At 34.9% G+C, this 20,435-nt stretch overlaps 1 protein-coding gene across 3 annotated transcripts; it reads left to right on the top strand.

Annotated features, from left to right (window-relative positions):
- IFI44L (interferon-induced protein 44-like) lies at positions 835 to 19,817 on the top strand. Of its 3 annotated transcripts, none has more exons than XM_003127919.4 (9): positions 835 to 988; positions 7,655 to 8,142; positions 8,708 to 8,756; positions 9,483 to 9,678; positions 12,550 to 12,702; positions 14,732 to 14,902; positions 18,715 to 18,815; positions 19,087 to 19,261; positions 19,408 to 19,817. In XM_003127919.4, exons 1-6 carry the CDS (start codon positions 849 to 851, stop codon positions 14,789 to 14,791), a joined length of 1,086 nt encoding a protein of 361 aa, XP_003127967.3. In that variant the 5' UTR covers positions 835 to 848; the 3' UTR covers positions 14,792 to 14,902; positions 18,715 to 18,815; positions 19,087 to 19,261; positions 19,408 to 19,817. The 3 variants fall into 3 exon arrangements, with proteins under 3 accessions (XP_003127967.3, XP_020952080.1, XP_020952079.1); XM_021096421.1 differs by having other exon boundaries at positions 18,715 to 18,996; XM_021096420.1 differs by having other exon boundaries at positions 12,550 to 14,902; positions 18,715 to 19,261.

Genomic DNA, 20,435 nt, shown 5'->3' with positions numbered 1-20,435 from the left:
TATTCACAATAGCCAATCATGGAATCAACCCAAATGTCCACTGATAAGATGACTGCATCAGGAAGATGTGGTATATATACACAATGGATACTACTTGGCCATAAAAAAGAATAAAATAATGCCATTTGTAGCAGCATGGATGGAACTAGAGACTCTCATCCTGAGTGAAGTAAGTCAGAAAGAAAAAGACAAATACCATATGATAACACTTATATCTGAAATATAATATATAGCACAAAGGAAACTTTCACAGAAAAGAAAATCATGGACTTGGAGAATAGACTTGTGGTTGCCAAGGGGGAAGGGGAGGAGTGGGAGGGACTGGGAGCTTGGGGTAAATAGATGCAGACTGTAGCCTTTGGGATGGATTAGCAATGAGATCCTGCTGTGTAGCACTGGGAACTCTGTCTAGTCACTTATGATGGAACACGTAATGTGAGAAAAAAGAATGTATACATGTAAATGTAACTGGGTCACCATGCTGTACAGTAGAAAAAAATATATATATAAATAAAAGATAAAAAAAAAAAGAAGAAAGAAGTTCCCATCGTGGCGCAGTAGAAATGAATCTGATTAGGAACCATGAGGTTGCAGGTTCAATCCTGGCCTCACTCAGTGGGTTAAGGATCCAGTGTTGCAGTGAGCTGTGGTGTAGGTTGAAGACACGGCTCGGATATGGCATTGCTGTGGCTGTGGTGTAGATCAGCAGCTATTGCTCCAATTCAGACCCTAGCCTGGGAACCTCTATATGCTTCGGGAGCGGCCCTACAAAAGGCAAAAAAAGATAGGAAAAAAAAAAAAAAAGAAGAAAACGAAACTTATCAGTAGAGGGCGTGCTGTGTTGTGATATGTTTGTCACTTTGAGTTTCACTTTCCTTTCTTTGAAACAGGCAGCCCTGATCTCAGCAGAACCATCACCAAACCGTGGCTGCTCCATAAATCAGAGCAGAGAATACTCCATTTACGCCCCATCCAACTCTGAAAACAGGTAAGTGACTTCCCCACCAGGCAATGTCTCCTAGTTGTGCAGTGAAGAAAGTTGCTTGTTCTTTCTTGGAAAACAGAGTGAAATCACTAGTATAATCACACTTTCCTCTTTGTTTTGTTTTTTAGTGAATGTTTCCAACACAGGAAACTGTAGAGAAAAAATGAACTCTACTGTAATCTTATACAGTTCTATCAGAGTTTTTAAAATGATTTGCTTTATTTAATTAGAATAGTTATTTCCCCCTTAAAAACAAAAGTGTTGTGAACTGGTGTGACATTATCTATGAGTCTCTCCTGATGTTCTCTTGTTTTTGCCTCCTTCCTAGAGGGAAAAACGCTATCCAGGCTTTTGTATAAATTATTGTCTTGCATGTTTTTATGCTTTTACCATCTGTATGTATCTAAATATGACCTCTGCTTTGTATGTTAACAGTTTATATATGGTATCATACTAATAATATCATTCTCAACTTGTTTTTCTCCAGTCAAGATCAACTCTGAGCTTTATCCATGTTGATACAAATAGGTCTAGTTCAGTCACTTGAATGCTCTTTAGTATCTCATTGTATAAATATGCCAAAATTTGTACCTCGACTCTTTTTTTTTTTTTTTTTCTTTCTTTTTTTCTTTTTCTTTTTTTTTTTTAAGGACTGCACCGGCAGCATATGGAGGCTCCCAGGCTAAGGGTCCAATCAGAGCTGTTGCCACCGGCCTACGCCAGAGCCATAGCAATGCCAGATCCGAGCCGCCTCTGACCTACACCACAGCTCACAGCAATGCCAGATCCTTAACCCACTGAGCGAGGCCAGGGATCAAACCCGAAAGCTCACGGCTCCTAGTCGGATTCATCTCCCCTGCACCATGACGGGAACTCCTGTACATCAACTCTTCTAATGTCACCATATACAATGCTGCTATGAATATGCTTACTTTCCAAAATGATACCTGCCCATTAGGACAATGTAAATACTCTTGAATCTCTATATCCTGGTCAAGTATTAGTATCACTGGATGTTTGATGTGAAATGATATCCTACTATTATTTAATTTACAGTTCCTTGTCACTAGAATGCTTGAATATTTTTTCATAGGTTTATAGCCCATTTGAGTTGCTTCATTTGTGAATTTTCTCATCACATACTTGGACTAATTTTTTCAGGTTGTGTGAGGTTTTCTTATTTTTTAAAAGAAATTCTTTATATATGTTGAATAATATTTATAGGATATGTATGTTTTAAAGTCTACTTTTATATCTTTTATTGTAAGTACTTTTTAAGTTTTAATGTAGTCAATTTTATCTTTCCTTTACAGTTTGTAGTTTTAGTATCTTACTTTAGAAATCCTTCCTAATGCAAAGGTCACAATGATACTTTCCAGGATTTCCTTGTAAAACTTTTCCAATGAGCAAGAATTTTTTTTTTTTTTTGGCCTTGTCTGTGGCATGCGGAAGTTCTCAGGTCAGGGACTGCTCTCTAGCCATAGCAATGACAATGCCGAATCCTTAATTGCTAAGCCACCAGGGAACTCCTCTCCTTCTAAAACTTTTCACTTTTTTTAGGGCTTCACACCAACTGGAATTTACTTTTGAGGATGTTATGGGATTATGAGGATGATATGATTTAATTAAAATTTTTTCTCTGTGGAGCTATCCACTTGTCCTCAAAGCTGAAGACTCAGCTGTGACAACTTGGAATTTGGTTTAAGACTTTCTCAGTTTAACTTTCTGCTTTACCTCATGTTTTATTTCTCTGGAATTGCACCTCACAATAAAACTTCTGCGTGTAAACTTGGCTCTAAGCTTTGTTTCACTGGACACAGGCTATGAAAGCTGGTCATTCTCAGGGCTCTTGGCTACCTTAGTGCCACTGTCACAATCTTCTAGTTGTTATAATTTTATATAATTCTCAACTTGTTTTTCTTCAGAACTATCTTGGCTATTTTTACTCCTCGTAAGATCATGTGAACTTCTGGCTCATCTTCTTACCTTCAGTGGAAAGAATGTTCTTGATCGAGCTTGCACTGAATTTAAAGATAAGTTTTAGAGGAATTGACACATTTTGAAGAAGGTTTTTCTCACCCAAGAAAATTGGATAGCTCTTCATTTATTTGGGTCATTTTTTGTTTTCTTTATAAAATTCTTCATGTAATTATCTCTTCAGAAGTTGTTTGCATCTTTAAAAAATATTACTCCTGGGGGAGTTCCCATTGTGGCTCAGTGGGTTAAGGACCTGACATTGTGTCTGTGAGAGTACGGGTTTGACCCCTGGCCTTACTCAGTGGTTTAAGGCTCTGGTGTTGCTACAATGTGCAGCGTAAGTCACAGATGCAGGTGTGGCTGTGCCTGTGGTGTAGGCCTAGAGCTGCAGCTCTGATTGGACTCCTGGCCAGGGAACTTCCATATGCTACAGGTGCAGTTGTTAAAACAACAACAACAACAAAACCACTCCTAGGTACATTATTTTATCTGCTGCTTTTGCCAATGAGGTTTGTTTTGTTTGTTTGTTTGTTTGTTTGGCTTTTGCCATTTCTTGGGCCGCTCAGCGGCATATGGCATATGGAGATTCCCAGGCTAGGGGTCAAATCGGAGCCGCAGCCACTGGCCCACGCCAGAGCCACAGCAACGCGGTATCCTTTAACCCACTGAGCAAGGCCAGGGACCGAAGCCGCAACCTCATGGTTCTTAGTCGGATTTGTTAACCACTGCGCCATAATGGGAACTCCTGTTTGTTTGTTTTTTAAGAAAAATCCACTATCTATAATTTCTAATTGGGTAATTTTTGGGTATAAGAATACTTGATTCACTGTTTTGTAACTAAAGATAATTTTAGAGGAGGTCTATATATGGGCAAATGATCTTAGTCATGTGCTTGAGAATGTCATTCCATAATTCTGGTCTCTTCTTTCAATAACATTATTTCTGTAATAAATTCTGGGTTGAAACTATTTTTCCCTCAACAGTTTGAATGTATTCATCTGTTGTGCTATAGGATCTATTGTTGCTGTCAATAGTTCTGTTTACATTCTGATTATTATTCTTTTGGAGGTCATTTTTAAGAATTCTTTTTATTGATCCTGGTGTAATTATCCAGATGATGCAGATAATGATATATCTAGGTGTGGACTTATTTTTAATAATCTTGCTTAGTACCTGGAGTACCCTTTTGCTCTATGCTCAGATCTGAAAAATAATTCAGCCATTGTTTTTTATGCATAACTAATTTTCTTCCTCCAACGTCTTGGAGGAAGACATTTCTTCCTCCAAAATATCTGCTCCATGCATGTTGAAGTGCCACATTCTTTTCTTTGTTTCTCTTAACAAAAACACAATATTTTTATTATGGACTATTTTTATTACACATATGGAAAAGCTCATGTATCTTCTGTGTACAGCTCAATGAATCATCACAAAGCAAACCAGGTGAATATATAGAACACGATCAGCCACCCTACCCACTTCTAACCCCTACCCTATCTTTCCCCTCAAAGGTAACAACTCTTCTGACTTCTAGTGTCACAGATGATTTTTGCCTGTTTTAAACTTTATATAAATAGTACTGCACATTATGTATCCTTTGGGTTCTGGCTTCTTTTTCTTAATGATGTAATTGAGAGATTCATTTCCATTGCATGTTGCTATTTATTTTTATTATTATGTAGTGTTCTACTCTATGACTGTTGATGGATACTTAGGCTTTTTCCAATGTTGGGATGTTATAGCAGTGCAGTACTAAAAATTCTTGAATGTGTCTTTGTATGTACATGTGCTCATTATGGTTGGAGTAGAATTTCTAAGAGTGGAATTGGTGTATTGTAGAGTATATACATATTGAACAGTTGTAAGCACCTCACTAGTGCATGAAAATTCCCAATTCTTCAAGTCTTCACTCACAATTGATATTGCTAGCCTTTTAAAATTATATAAATTCTTGATATTTTAGTGTTTTAATTTAAATTTCTCTGATTGCTAATAAGGTTTACTTTATTCTCATATTTTTTGGCAATGTGTGAAGTATCTTAAAATACTTACTCATTTTTCTATTACATTGTCTTTTAAAAATTGATTTATATCTGTAGTGTACACATACACAGAGATGTATTCTTAATGTGAGTATTTGACGGTTAGTCATATGTGTTATAAAAATGTTTTCTTTCGCATAAATGTGCCTCTCTGGCTTTTTCGGTCTGTGTCTTTTGATGGACAGAAGTTTTAAATTTTAGTGTAATACAATTTTTAATCAAATTTTTCTTTCATATTTAGTGCTTTTTGTATTCTTGGTAATCATCCCTAATCCTACAGTTTCCAAGGTGTAAGTATATCAAACTCACAGGAGGACCAAGGGATATTTTAACATTTTTGAGAGATTTACAAAGACGTCTGTTGGATACTTCTTGAGCTACTACGCAGAGGTAGTTCACATTTTCAATATGAATTACTTACATTTTTTTCAAAGATGTCTTATTTTTGTAAAGCTGGGCTTTTGAGGTTGGTGTAATAGAAAACAAGTACCTTGCAAAAATCAATATGGAATAGGAAATAAGGTTTGTGATGGCTAATCTCATTACAAGTTTACAGAAATTATGCAATGCCCAGTAAACCCACACATTTCATTAGTGAGTGATCATTTTTATTTAGGAAGGGAAAAAGTATACTATCTTTTCTTGCTGTTTAGGTTGTATTTTTTAAAAGCTACTAGGTTGTTAAGACAAATATTTATTAATTTGTTTGGTTCTAACTGCTCAATAAATTGAATGATTAGGTATTTCTTTTGGCTTAATGGTGTTATATGAAAATTACTGAGATATTAAATGTGTCATGAACAGAGAACATTTGGAAAAACCTCTTCCCTAACCCAAGGTCATTATTTAACTCTATCACATTATATTATACTAGTTTTCAATGTCGCAGAGCAAATCATTCCCAAGGTAGGACCTTCGCACAACACACCTTTATTATTGTAGAGTCTCTGTGGATCAGGAGTTGGGCATGGCTTAATTGGGTCCTCTGCAAGTCTTCAATCAAGGTGTAATTTCCATATAAATTTTAGAAAAACCTTAATCCTGTTATGGATTATAGTATTGAATTCTTTAATATATAAATATGTCATGGTCTTGTCATGAGTGAAATACTCAATGATTTTTTTTTATAGTTTTCTGTGTAGAGGTCTTGTACACATTGAATATGGATCTTTAGACGTATTGCTAGAATTTTTTATACTGTTGTAAATGGTACTTTAAAAAGTTATTATGTAAAACTGTTTATTGTTGGTATAAGAAACATTGCTAATTTTAACATGTTGACCTTGTATTTAGCAATCTTAATGTGGTGAATAGGCTCTAAGTTCTTTTTTTTTTTTCTTTTAATATTATTATTATTTAAGTTCTTAATCATTACATCGAATCTGTAGATCACTTTGGGTAGTATGGACATTTTAACAGTTTTAAATGTTCCAATCCATAAACATGGGATGTCTTTCTTTTGTATCTTTGCTAATTTCTTTCAACAGTATTTTATAGTTTTCAGTGTACAGGTCTTTTTGCCTTCTTGTTAAGTTTTTTTCTAAGTATTTTATGTTTTTTGATACTACCATAAATGGGAATTATTTCCCTAATTACTTTTCAAATAGTATATTTTTAGTGTGTAGAAGTGCAACTGTTTTTTGTATGTTGATTTTGCATTTGCAACTTTACTGACTTTTATTACTTTTAACAACCGTGTGTGTGTGTGTGTGTGTGTGTGTGTGTGTGTGTGTAATCTTTAGGGTTTTCCACATTTAAGATCATGTCATCTGCGAATAGAAATAATTTTATTTCTTCCTCTCTGATTTGGATGCTTATTATTATTATTTTTCCTGCCTAATTTCTCTGGTTAGGACTTCTGGTACCATGTCGAATAGAAGTGGTAACACTGAACAATATTTCTTTGTTCTTGATCTTAGAGAAAGAGCTATATGCTTTAATATACGAACTTATAAGTTAATGTCTTTCTATTTCTAGTTCTGTGAGCATTTTTATGGTCAGATGGTGTTGAATTTCGTCGAACATTTTTTCTGCATCTACCTAGATGATTATGAGATTTTTATTCTTCATCCTATTATTGCATTGTTGTATTACATTTATTGATTTTTTTGTATGTTGCGCCATTATTGTATCCCAGGGATAAATCCCATTTGGTCACGGTGTAGGATCCAAGGTACTGGAGGATCTATTTTATTTTTTTTTCTATTTCTAGCTTATATTTTTCAAAATTGTAGTGCTTTGAAATGTCTTGAGATTTACTTGCTTTTTGAGTTTTTTAGGACTACTTTAACATCTGCTGTATTCTTTATTTCTCTCTCTCTTCGATTCCCATTTTACATATGTTAGTTAATTTTATGTACCCGCTAGTATCTTTTATCCTTTGTTCTTCTTCCTCTTCTTTTTGTCCCATTGCTTCAGTTTGATATTGTTTCTTCCAGCTAATTCTTCCTTTTAAGTGTGTTTAATCATCAGTTAAATGTATCTTTCAATTTTTAATTTCGGATATATGTTTTTAAGTCCAGAATTTTCTTTTTTTGAAGTCCGTTTTACTGTCAACCATCCAACCTTTTAATGATTTGAGCAAGGCTTAGTTATGTTTAAACCACAGTGCTAAATTACTCTCTCAAACTATTAATTTTTTTTCCACTAGATACGGAACAATGGAAGTGACACCCAGATTGACATGGAATGAAGAAAAAAGTCTGCAAAAGCTGCTTGGAAATGTTTCCTTGAGACTTCTTTATAAATCTAGTGTCCATGGAAATAGCTTTGGAACTATGCTTAATAAGTGCAGTTGTCAGGGATCCACTATATTAATGGTTTATCTTCCCAATAATGTTTTTGGGATCTTTGTGCTTGAGAGTTATCCTGAAATGTCTGAACATTTGAAAAAGCCAACCACTTCTTTCCTTTTATCATTTCAAAAGAACAAAATAATGGAAATGACAGCTGCATTTTTTAATTCAACAGTGGACTTAATTGATAACAAACTTAGATTTAATTTTTCTCAGGTTCAGTATGTTTTACTACGTTCAAATACTCAAAACATCTTTATACCTCGTTTGTTAGGAGAAAAATTAGGACTAACATATGACTTTAAGTCCCAATATACAGAATATGAAGTTTTTCGAGTTGAAGGTATGTTAAAGTAGATAATCCTTCATTCTGTTTCTAGTCTTTGTGTTTGGTAGGTAATAATTAATCTATATAAACAAGGAAAAAATGAGACAAACAATCAAATTTCATGCCATAAATTTCCCTTTCATAAACTCTAAAATGAAACCTGGGGGGCATAAAGAGTATGAGCTTATTACCCAGGAAGAATAGGCAGCTTAGATCATAGTAAGTTGAGAAGTATGAGTGGAGATATGGGGATGGAAATGGAGATGAAGATGGAGAGGTACAAGGAGGGGGAGAGAGAGAGAGAGGCCTCACTATCAGAGCAGGTCTACTTTGACAAGTGACACTTTTGGGGTCAGTCCTAAGATCTCTAGGCATAGTTATGTGAGAATTTCTGAGTGAGTTAATATGCAAAGAAGATAATTTTCATTCCACTTCATCTCATTATGCTGCCAACCCTAATTTCCAAGTGAGCAGCTCAGCTGGGTTATGCAAGAAGACCCAATGTCCTATTTAGAAGGTAGAATTGGCCACACTTAATCAGACAATTTAAAAGTTATTAAGTTCTGTTTATTTCCTTTAGGAATGAAGGATGAACCAGGCTACATAAATAGGATAGCAGGAGCCACACCGTAAGTTATTTCCTTGGATTATCTCTTACTCATTTCATTTAGATCAACTATATAAATGGCATTGACAAATAGTAAAATTAAAAATCACGTCCCTCAGAGTGATAAAAATCAGTTATAGTGTTCCTGACATGATGTGTTCAAGACAATTTAGAACAACAAACTGGAACCACTATGAACCCGAAACTTTTAAGATCTACCTGATGACGATTTGACTTCATGTTTCATTTTGGCCCTGTTAGCTTTGATGTTTTCCAGACATAGTCAAGATGACCATTTTAGATACTTCTTCTGAATCCTTTCCTTGAGAATAAAGTTTGGGGGGAACTTCAGAAAATTAAAAAAAAACCCAAGTTCCCTCTCCCCAGTTTATAAAAATACCTGCATTGCATATATTTTATTTTTATTTCTCCTTAAAGTAATACTGCTACTGAAAATTCATCTTTAGTTTTATTATTATTTCTTAATAGATTTATATAGTCTAAGACTAATAATTTAACAATAATTTGGTTGCTGGTTAATGTTGAACTTATATATAGATAAGTGCATTTTCTTCAAGCACAAAATATATAACCTTAGATGCTTTCAAGTTATATGATAGAAAATATTAATATTAAAATAATAAGTAATTAAAACATACTCCTTTAGAGAGAAAAAAAGAAGCTCCAGGAGAATTTATTGTTCCTTATGGAAGTCTGGCTGCTATATTTAACTATAGCATTTTTACAGGCACAGAGATAGTCTCCTAGCAGAACTCAGAGCCTACAGGCCCTATGCAGACTTGGTTTCAGAAATCCGTATTCTCTTGTTGGGTCCAGTTGGGTCTGGAAAGTCCAGTTTTTTCAATTCAGTGAAGTCCATTTTCCGAGGCCATTTGACTCGCCAGGCCATAGTGGGCTCTGATATCAGCACCATTACTGAAAAGGTAAGTTATTTCAGGATTTCCCAAGGATTTTGTTTTATAGATTACAGTTATTAGGCTTGTTCATTTCTTTGGCATTTTTTTCAATACATGAACCTCTCCTAATCTATAAAAAATTAAATGCTAAATCAGATGTAGAACACGAAGAAAAATTGAATCAGAATTGCCCGCACTGAGTCATATTATACAAAGAAGCTTTCCATTTTTATGAAAGCAAAAGCAGTTATAGGAGGAATGCTTTTTGGTATTTATAAAAACATTACATTATAAACAAGCTTTGTGGAAATCTCTGTCTGTTTTATTTGATATATATTTTTACTCATGTCCCACATGGTTTTGCCTGGATTAACACTCTTTTCTCTTTTTTGTAATAAAAAAAAAAGTATGTATTGCAATATTTTTATATTATATAAGATCATTTTATGAGAAATGACCATGAAAAGCAAAATAGCAATTCAGTTGGCTGCATCAGTTTTCAAAGGGAAATCAACTTATTGCTGCTCCTATAAAGATATTTTATTCGTAAATAAATATATTTAAGGAAATAAGTACTAATATCAATTTTTAAACTGTTACCCTAAAGATCTACCAATTATAGTGCAATACTTACCTAGAAACTTTCTTCCATCCTATACTTATCAATATTACCATACAATTGAAGAAAAAAATAAAGGGAATGAACGGAAAATTTCATAATCAAGATATGTTTTACTATGATTGCCACAGTTAAATATGTTATCTTTTGATTGGGAGTATGCTGTACATTGTCAATGCAAAATTTAGCATATGATGTTATGGCTCATTTTAGTTTTGTGTCACATTCAATAACTGAAAGCATTTTCTGGGACTTTCAAGAATCACATCTTATTTCTTGATGTTGGCTAGATTCTATCCACTTGAGTGGCTCTGTTATGATATATCAGCCTAGCCTAAGGAGCCAAGGCAAGATAATGCAACAGCAATTCAGTATATTAAGCATTGATGTAAATGTATATGTTTGCTAAATATTGTGTTGCCATAGAGACCTAAATGCAGATGATTCTTGGTCCCTTTACTCAGGGATATCAGAGACCAATAGGTAATAAATAAGTACAATTCAAATGTGATAGATGCTGAAAACTACTAAGGCATCACGTTAAGAGACTATGTAGATCCTGAACTCTGAATAGAATGCAAATACTACATCCACTGAAGGAAAACAGGATAGAGTATTTGTGAGAGAAATGGAATATTTTGTTGCTCAGAGACCCTTCGCTCTGAAGAACTGAAGTTGTAAAGGAAACAGGTTAATGGTTAATGAAATTACAAATGGGAATTCCCACTGTGGCTCAGCGGTAATGAATCCGACTAGGAACCATGAGGTTGCAGGTTTGATCCCTGGCCTTGCTCAGTGGGTTAAGGATCTGGCATTGCCATGAGCTGTGGTGTAGGTCACAGATGTAACTTGGATCTAGCATTGCTGTGGCTGTGGCTAGTTCAGCAACTATAGCCCTGACTCAACCCTAGCCCAGGAACTTCCATATGCCGTGGTTGCAGCCTTAAAAAAAAATTAGAATAGTCCCATTGCTCTTGACATTTTACAGTGTATTTTAAGTATATAACACTGATGCTTCATGTAATTCCTTTCATTATGGGTACCAGTAAACTCCATTCCCTTAAATCAAAATCTCCAGTAGGATTGTTCCCAGGCATCTGTTGGAGCAATGGGAGCTTTTGACTCTCTTACAAATTACAGTAGGTTATAGATGGATTCTTCACTTCCGGATTTGCAGTGGGAAAACTGTAATTAAATTCTTGTCTAGTGTCTCCAAGAAATCCTTTTCTTTGTAATTCTTCCCAAATCTTCCATAACTGTATCCATGTTGAAAGTGAATTTGATCCAATACATAACAATTTTCAGAGTCCTCCTGAAAAACAGTCCTGGGATCAGATTGAGTGTGTCTAGACACACCCAAAGAAGTTTTGTTTAAGTAGTTGCTTAACGGGTTGCTTAAGTAGTTGTTTAAGTAGTTGCTTAATGAGGTTTGTGGACCCTTGACAATCCCTAAGACTATTTTAGGGGATCTGTGAACTTAACACTATTTTTATTTAGTTAGTTAGCACTATTTTTATATAATAACTTAACTTTTAATTTTATATAGTAACTTTTAATTTTATATAGTAACAACACTATTTTTATTTATTTATTTAGTTAGTTAGTTATTGCTTTAGGGCTGCATTCGTGGCATATGGAAGTTCCCAGGCTAGGGATGAATCAGAGCTGCAGCTGCTGGCCTACACCACAGCCACAGCAACTAGGGATCTGAGCCACGTCTGCGACCTACACCAGAGCTCATGGTAACGCCGGATCCTTAACCCTCTGAGTGAAGCCAGGGACTGAAACTGCATTTTCATGGATACTAGTTGGATTCATTTCCACTGAGCCATGATGGGAACTCCCTAAATCAACAATATATTACAACAGATTGAAAGCAGAGGCAAATATGAGTATCCAGCTGACTTCTATTAATTCAAACATGAAAGAGAATTGCAAAAAAGTAAAGCAATCCCATTCCTTCCTAATTTTTTGAAAATATTTTTTCACAAAATTGTTAGTTTGATTAACATTAACGGATTCATAATTGTATTTTTAAAGGATTGAAGAAATGGTCAACTTTTTTGATTTTAATTTCTAGTATGCTACACATCAACAGATATAAACCCATAAATAAAATATCTTTGGGATCCTCAAGAATTTTTAAGGGGTCTAAATTGATCCTGAAATCAAAACATCTGAGGACCAAAGTTGTAAAATATCAAACAGCCTCTGTTCTGTCATGTCTTGAAGGATAGTTGAAGAATAAGCTTTTATTGTTGATGTGTTTTGCTTTACAGTATAGGATATATTCTATTAAAGATGAAAAAGATGGCAAATCTCTGCCATTTATGTTATGTGACTCCATGGGGCTGAATGAGAAAGACGGTGTAGGATTATGCGTGGATGACATACCCCACATCTTAAAAGGCTGCATGCCCGACAGATATCAGGTAAGAATTCTCCAATGTCTAAAACATTTCAAATCATTTTCATCAGTGCTTTTGGTTGATCTTTCACTTCATAAGGCAGTTTCAACTGTCATTAAAGTGGTTTCAACCCCAACTAACAATACTGTGTTTAAATTAGTAAATATTCATGTAAGGAAAGTAGATAATGGCTCTTCTTTTCAATAGCATTAAGAAATATAGCCAAAAGGCAGGATTCTACTTGTGTAGGTTACAGGTAAGGATCAGGAGGAGATGTTTTTATATCACTCTTTACAAAGATGTAAAATGGGGAAGTGGTAGCTTGCATTTTTTTTTGATCACTTAGGGCAAAATATTGAGACAACCACTTTTTTGTTGAAGGGTGACATTATATTGAAAGTGCTCAGACTTCACTAAAATACTTAGATTCCGTGGTTTGCTCTGCCACTAATTAGATGTGTACACATGAGCAGGTTACATAATGTCTCTGTAAATCAGTTTTTTTCATGTGTGAAATGCAGATAATAATAATTCTCATCTCTTAGGTGGCCAAGAAGATTAAATGAGATTATGCCTTCTAAATTCTCAAAAAGTTAACCATTATTATCACCTTTCTTTTAGGTGTTGGGAACAGTAAAATCAGTCTCAATTTCTAAATGGTGACTTCCTTTGCTTCTCAATTGTTCTTCATTGGAAACCTTAATGAGGCACTTATTTTTTAAAAACTTTATTGAAAACCTAATTTGTGCTGATTCCATGCTAGTTACTGAAAACACACAGTTGAATAAGAACATAATCCTTATCCTCAAAGAGCTCACAATCTAAAAAGACAAAAATACAAGGAGGAGGAGCAGGGCAGAGAAATGTGAAAAATCATGAACATACAGGCACCTTCATTTCTCACAGGAGAGAGTCAATCGCTTCAGTCCAACATTTAAATACTTAGTTAAAAAAATAGTGATCTTAGCCTTGCATTAGGTTTTGCAGTTATTTTCTTAATCTTGGGATGATTATTGTCTTATGGTAAGGAGACGTTAATTTGAAGATTTGTATTTCTTCTGTTTCACTTTTGTTTCTTTTTCTCGTGTAAAATTAAAAGAAAGTATAATATTTTAGTTTACATGGCATTTTTAATATATTTTTTCCTCTTGCCTTTTCTTTCTATTCATTTGTCCATTTAAGTATGCAAAATGCTTAATAGGAGTCTTAAATGGTAACAAATAATATTAGTATCTTTTTCTGGAGACTGGGGATTTGAAATTAGCTTTTTTAAAAAACACTGGTACTTGCCCATAAAAAAACAACAACAACAAAAAAAACTAATGATATTTGCAGCAACATGGATGCAATTAGAAATTCTCATACTAAGTGAAGTGAGTCAGAAAGAGAAACACAAATACTATATGATATCACTTATACGTGGAGTCTAAAATATGGCACAAATGAATCTATCTACAAAACAGAAATGGACTCACAGACATACAGAGCAGACTTATGGTTGCCAAGGGGGAGGGAGGAGGAAGTGGGAGGGACTGGGAGTTTGGGGTTAGTACATGCAAACTGTATCATTTAGAATGGATAGACCATAAGGTCCTAGTATATAGCGCAGGGAACTATAGCCAGTCTCTTAGGATAGAACATGATGGAAAGTAGTATGAGGAAAAGAATGTATATATTGTTATGAATGGGTCACTATGCTCTATAGCAGAAATTGGCACAGCATTGTACATCAACTACACTTTAATTAAAAAATTTAAAAAATTTAAAATATTGTACTTTTCGGAAATATTTTCAGTATGGATAATTAAGTTATGGATAATTGTCATTTTTGCCAAAGCAATGGGGTGGATTGTTTTATAAAAAAGATATAATGGCACTATGGTGGATGTGGAGAGGATGTATGAAGGTGCTACTAGTGAATCTGGGGATGGAATATCTGGGGGAAGGGGAAGTTTTGGGGTGGAGGTGTGTGTTGGTCATGTTTGAAACATGAATTTTATCAGAAAGAATTCCAAAGAGACTCTCTAAATGTTCTTGCATATTTCTATAACAGTTTAACCCCAAAAACCAATTACACCCAAGCATCCTACTTTCATCACCTCTCCATCGCTGAATCACAGGATTCACTGTGTGGCTTATGTCTTTGATATCAACTCTATTGACAACCTCTCCTTTCAAATGTTGGCAAAAGTCAAACAAGTTCAAAAAGAAGTATTAAAATGCGGTAAGTCTCATTGTACTTATCAAAAAAGCTTTATGTTGAAATCAAAATATATTCACAGGAAATTGCAAAAAAGAGCACATGTCTGCTTCATACAATTTCCCAAGCTTTGGGTTAGTTGGTGGTAATAACAGAGACCATCAATAGGCTTTACTGAAAGAAAGGTCCTGAGCCCTAGACTTTAGTCCACAAAGACAAGAAAGGCATAGAATTAAAAAAAAAATTATTTTTTAAGGGCCACACCAGTGGCATATGGATGTTCCCAGGCTAGGGGTCTAACCGGACCTGTAGCCTCCAGCCTATGACAGAGCCTCAGCAACACCAGATCTGAGTGGTGTCTGCAACCTACACCCCAGCTCCTGACAACACCAGATCCTTAACCCACCTAGGGAGGCCAGGGATCAAACCTGCAACCTCATGGTTCCTAGTTGGATTCGTTTCCACTGCACCACGATGGGAACTCCAGATTTTTTTTTTTTATGTGTGATTTTCCTGTGGTGTGATAAGGGAGTCACCTCCCCACATTTTGTGACCAGACCAGATTAAAACTAGATTTACACTCTTAGAATGTGGGTATTGCTCTGCCATTTTGCCACATGTGTAGATTCATGTCACCACTGCTGCAATCCAAGGTCCAGAACTTCTTCATCACCACGGAGGTCTTTGTCATGGTGACCCCCTCATCCTCCACCCTTCTTAATTTTTGGCAGTGACTAATCTTTTATCCATCTCCATAATGCTGTCATTTTGATAATGTTGTACAAATGGAATCGAAGGATAGGTCTGGCTTGAGACTGGCTTTTTTCACTCAGCTTAATATCCTTTTTGTTCTGTCAAAATTGTTATGTGTATCAGTTGTTCATTCCTTTTTGTTGTTGCGTAGTAATCCATGGTATAGATATTCTACAGTTTTTAAACTATTCTTTATCAAAGAGCTTTTTGATTACCTCTGGTTTTTGGCCATTGTCAATAAAACTCCTTTGAATATTAATGTATAGGTTTTTGTGAACATAAGTTTTCATTCCTCTGGGATAATTCCCAGGAGTGTGATTGCTGCTCTTATGCTGGGTATGTAATTAATGTTTAAAGGAATCACTAAACCAATCTTCAGAATTACTGCACATTTCATGTTTTTACCAGCAATAGATGAGAGATGCAGTTTCTCTGAGTTCTTGCTAGCATTTGGCATTATTGCTATTTTTTTAAAAAATGTAACTTCTAATTGGTGTACAGTGATAGCTCCTCATGATCTTAATTTGTGTTGTCCTAATGACTAATTACATTGAATATCTTTTATTGTACTTATTTGTTTGTGTATGTCTTCTTTAGTGAAATATCTCTTTATGCCTTTGGGCTATTTTCTCTTTGGACTCTCTAGTTCTTACTGTTGAGTTTTAAGAGATCCATAAATTATAGATATGAATCAATTGTCAGATATATGGTTTGCAAATGGTTTCTCCCAGTGCTCAGTTGTCTTTACCTTAATAGAGCCTTTCACAAAACAAAATTCAAAAATGTTGGTGAGCTCCAATTTATCAATTTTTTCTTTTGAGGATCATGTTTTTCATTTTGTGTAGGAAACTCTTCACCAAGCTTTAAATTCCCCAATATTTTCAGGTTTCTTTGAAACATTTTATAGTCTTATGTTTTACATTTAAATATATCATTCATTTTGAATCACTTTCTATAAAAGATGTGATGTGTCAAAGTTATTTTATTATTTTATTTTATTTCATTTCCTTTTATTTTATTTTATTTTTGCTAATGGATGTCCAATTGCTTCAGCATCATCTGTGGTAAAGATGCTCATTTCTCCACTGAATTGCTTTTGCACTATTATAAAAAATCAGCTGTGTACATCTATTTCTGTACTCTCTATTCTGTCCCATTGATCTATGTGTTCATTCTTCCACCAGCACCACACAGTCTTTATTACTGTTGCTCTATAATAAAAAAAATATAGATCTTAAATTAGGTAAAATGATTCCTCCCACTTTCTTCTTATTTTTCAAAACTGTTTTAGCTATTCTAGTTCCTTTACATTTCCAGGGAAGTTTTAGAACTACCTTGTCCATTTCTACAAAAAATAACCTTGATGGGATATTGATAGTAATCACATTAAACCTGTATATCAATTTTGGAGGAATTGACATCTTTACTGTTTCTAATTCATAAACATAGTGTGTATCTCCATTTTTTCAGATCTTTGATTTTTTTTTTTTTTGGGTCAGGCTCTACAGTTTTCAGCATCCAAATCTTGTATGTGTTTTATTAGATTTATACTTAAGTACTTAATTTTTGACGGCTTCTAAATGGTATCATATGTGTAATTTTGGTTGCCACATGCTTATTCCTAGTGTATAAATTCACCATAGAATTATGCATTCAGATCTTGTTTCCTGTGACATTGCTCGAATTCGCTTACTCATTTTAGGAAGATTTTTTGCTGAATTCTCAGGATTTCATGCCATCTCAAGTGAGCACAATTTTATTTCTTTCTTTTCAATTTGTATGCCTTTCATTTCCTTTGCTTATCTTATTTTCCTGGCTAGGACTTTCAGTACTTTGTTGAATAATAGTGATGAGAGCAGGTACTTTGTCTTGTATTTGGTCTTCAGTGTTTCATCATGATGTGAGCTATAGATTTTTAGTAGTTGCTCTTTATTAAGTAGTGGAGGAAGTTCTTTATTTCTACTTCTCTGAGAGCTTTTTAAAAAATCATGAATGGGTATTGAATTTTGCCAAATATTTTTTCTCCATAGATTGATATGATCATGGGATTTTTTTTTCCTCTTTAGTTTGTGTCATGGATTATATTGAGTGGATTTCAAGCTGGGCCAGCTTTGTCTCCTTAGAAAAGGACCATGTGTTCATGGTGCAGAAATTTTTTATATAATGCTGAATCCTATTTGATAATATTTTATTAAGAATTTTTGCATCTGTATTTATGATGATTTTGGTCTTTTTTTAATTTCTGTGATCTGTCAGGTTTTGGTCTCAGGGTAATACTGGTAAAATGAGTCTAGAAGTATCCTTTCCTCCTTCTTTTTCTGGAAGAGAGTGTATAGAATCAACATTAATTTCTCTTGAAGTGGCTGGTAGAATTCTCCAATAAAACCATCTGGGCCTGGAGATTTCTTTTTCAGAAGATTTTAAAACCACAAATTCAGTTTTAGTATAGTTACAGAGCTATGTGCATATTTTGATAGTTTGTAGTGTATAATTTTAGTCTATTTCATGGAAGTTGTCAAATTTATGCGCCTAGATTTGTTAATAGTATTTTCTTATTATTCTTTTTATGTTCTTAGGGTCTGTAGGGGTATCTCCTCTGCCCTTCCTGGGAAGCAGTTGTTAGTAAAGTGAGAAGCTGAGTGTGATTTGTTCATCTGACCTCTGTGGTTTGAGAGAGTAGAAAAGAGGTCCTTAGTAGAACTCTGGAATCAGTGTACATTTTTATAAATGTTGACACACAACTCTCTTTGCTTTCTCTCTTTCGTGGGGTCCTTTTTAAGTCTTCAAGATCCAGCAACCACTTTTTCCCCACTGGCCACTTTAAAACACATGATTTGACTGGGATAGTAGCTCGTTGCAACTTAGTCTGAGTTTAATTGCACTTAGAAATGATCTCTCATGTTGGAAGGGAAAGATCAATTCTCCTGTTAGAAAAACTTCAGGTCCTGTATTGAGGTTTCTTGGGGATATTTCATTCTCCTAATCTTAAAATCACCCTAGAGAGCTGTTTTCACACATTTAATTACCTTGTTAACACATTGCTGTTTATGATATAAAATAACTGTTTTGTCTACTTGATATAGGTGTCTCACAGGTAGCCTTGCTTACTAAAGTGAATAATTGCAATGGAGTTCTTCAAGACAACTTCTTACAGATGAGTGAATCTATGATTTATAAAAGCCAGGTAAAGAATACTTTTTGCAACTAGAGAGTATTATAATAGAGTTATGTGTGTGTGTGTGTGTGTATACTATTTATTCACAGGTCAATGGATAAATGGATCAATTGTCTCATTGATTCAAGTTTATAAACCACTTTAAAATAATAATTTTTCTGAATTATAATTATATTCAGAAAATATTAAGGTATTGCCATTTCTGTTCTTTCTTGAATTATATTTAAATTTCGTCAATTTTCAGATAAAGACAACGCTCATTAAATTCATTTTTCCACAGGTAAGGGATGTTAACATGATGCTAGGCATTCCTAAGTCTAATATCTTGGTGGTAGAAAATTATGCTTCAGAGCGGGAGATGGACCCTTTACAGGACATTCTGATACTCTCTGCACTGAAGCAGATGACTCGGGCTGCAGATGACTTCTTAGAGGATTTGCCTCTTGAGTGAACAGGTGATCTGGCGCCTTTATGTTCCTCTCATAAAATACCAGTGCCTTTTGAAAAACTCGACACTATACCTCAGTTGGATGGATGGTGTCCATCTGACTGTTCTAGTCCTGTCAGCCACAGTACAACATGTGCTTTGTTTTGTTTTTAGATGCAATTGCAGGAATGTTCCAGCTCTGCATGAGATGTCAGTTGCCTGGATCCAGACACTTGGCCCAAACCGGGATAGCTGACAGCCTCTTTGAAACTCTGCTTCCATTCATGTTTTGCCTTCTGTCCCTGAGAGCATCTAACTGAAGGTTCTTCTGGGATCATCATAACTCAAATGCAAAGACCAACCCTGAGCAGTAGTGAGCCAAGATATGCCCTACTGAAAACCACCCTCTGTATTTCTGCACTATTTACAATTTCATTTCTGCGACACCTCTCTAAATCTCAGCAAAATCAGCTATTCCCTTATTTGTCTGTAACATTTAATTTAAAACTCTATGTGAGTACAAATCACATTGACTATAAAATGGCTACATTTACTTTTTAAAATAAATTTGAGTTATTTAAGAAGCAGGGTGTGGATTTCACTTATCTTTGTATTCACACGAACAAACATAGTGCCTGGCAGGAAGCAAGCATAACTGCTATTAAGCATCCTTCTCAAACTCCCCAGAGTGATAATGTGTATTTGAAAAAATTTCTCCTTATAGAAAGGAAAACCAGGAGAGAATGAAATGCTGGAGAGAAATAAAGGAGGGAGAATGTTTCATTTATCTCTGGATGAAAACATGAATTTAGGTTAATTAAAAAGAACAAGGATTTCTTTTCTTTTCTTTTTCTTTTTCTTTTCTTTTGTCTTTTTGCCTTTTCTGGGGCCGCTCCCGTGGCATATGGAGGTTCCCAGGCTAGGGTCGAATCGGAGCTGCAGCCACCTGCCCACACCACAGCAACATCAATGCAGGATCCAAGCCACGTCTGCAACCTACACCACAGCTCATGGCAATGCCGGATCTTTAACCCACTGAGCAAGGCTAGGGATCGAACCCGCAACCTCATGGTTCCTGATTGGATTCGTTAACCACTGTACCACGACGGGAACTCCAAGAACAAGTATTTCTTAAAGACTTAATTTTGTTTCCGTGGATATAAAGTTTTTCTTCTAATGAACCCATGTCTGATTTTCATTAA

Source organism: Sus scrofa, chromosome 6 (assembly GCF_000003025.6).
Source record: "Sus scrofa isolate TJ Tabasco breed Duroc chromosome 6, Sscrofa11.1, whole genome shotgun sequence".
NCBI lineage: Eukaryota > Metazoa > Chordata > Mammalia > Artiodactyla > Suidae > Sus > Sus scrofa.
This window is presented reverse-complemented; position numbering and strand designations above follow the sequence as displayed.

What these genes read in the sequence shown, in the direction of transcription:
- IFI44L (XM_021096420.1), top strand. Translation starts at nt 849, where the DNA reads ATGTTTGTCACTTTGAGTTTCACTTTCCTTTCTTTGAAACAGGCAGCC. An exon ending in TGAAGTTTTTCGAGTTGAAG is followed by an intron (nt 8,143 to 8,707) that starts GTATGTTAAAGT and finishes TATTTCCTTTAG; the next exon opens with GAATGAAGGATGAACCAGGC. An exon ending in AGGATAGCAGGAGCCACACC is followed by an intron (nt 8,757 to 9,482) that starts GTAAGTTATTTC and finishes GCATTTTTACAG; the next exon opens with GCACAGAGATAGTCTCCTAG.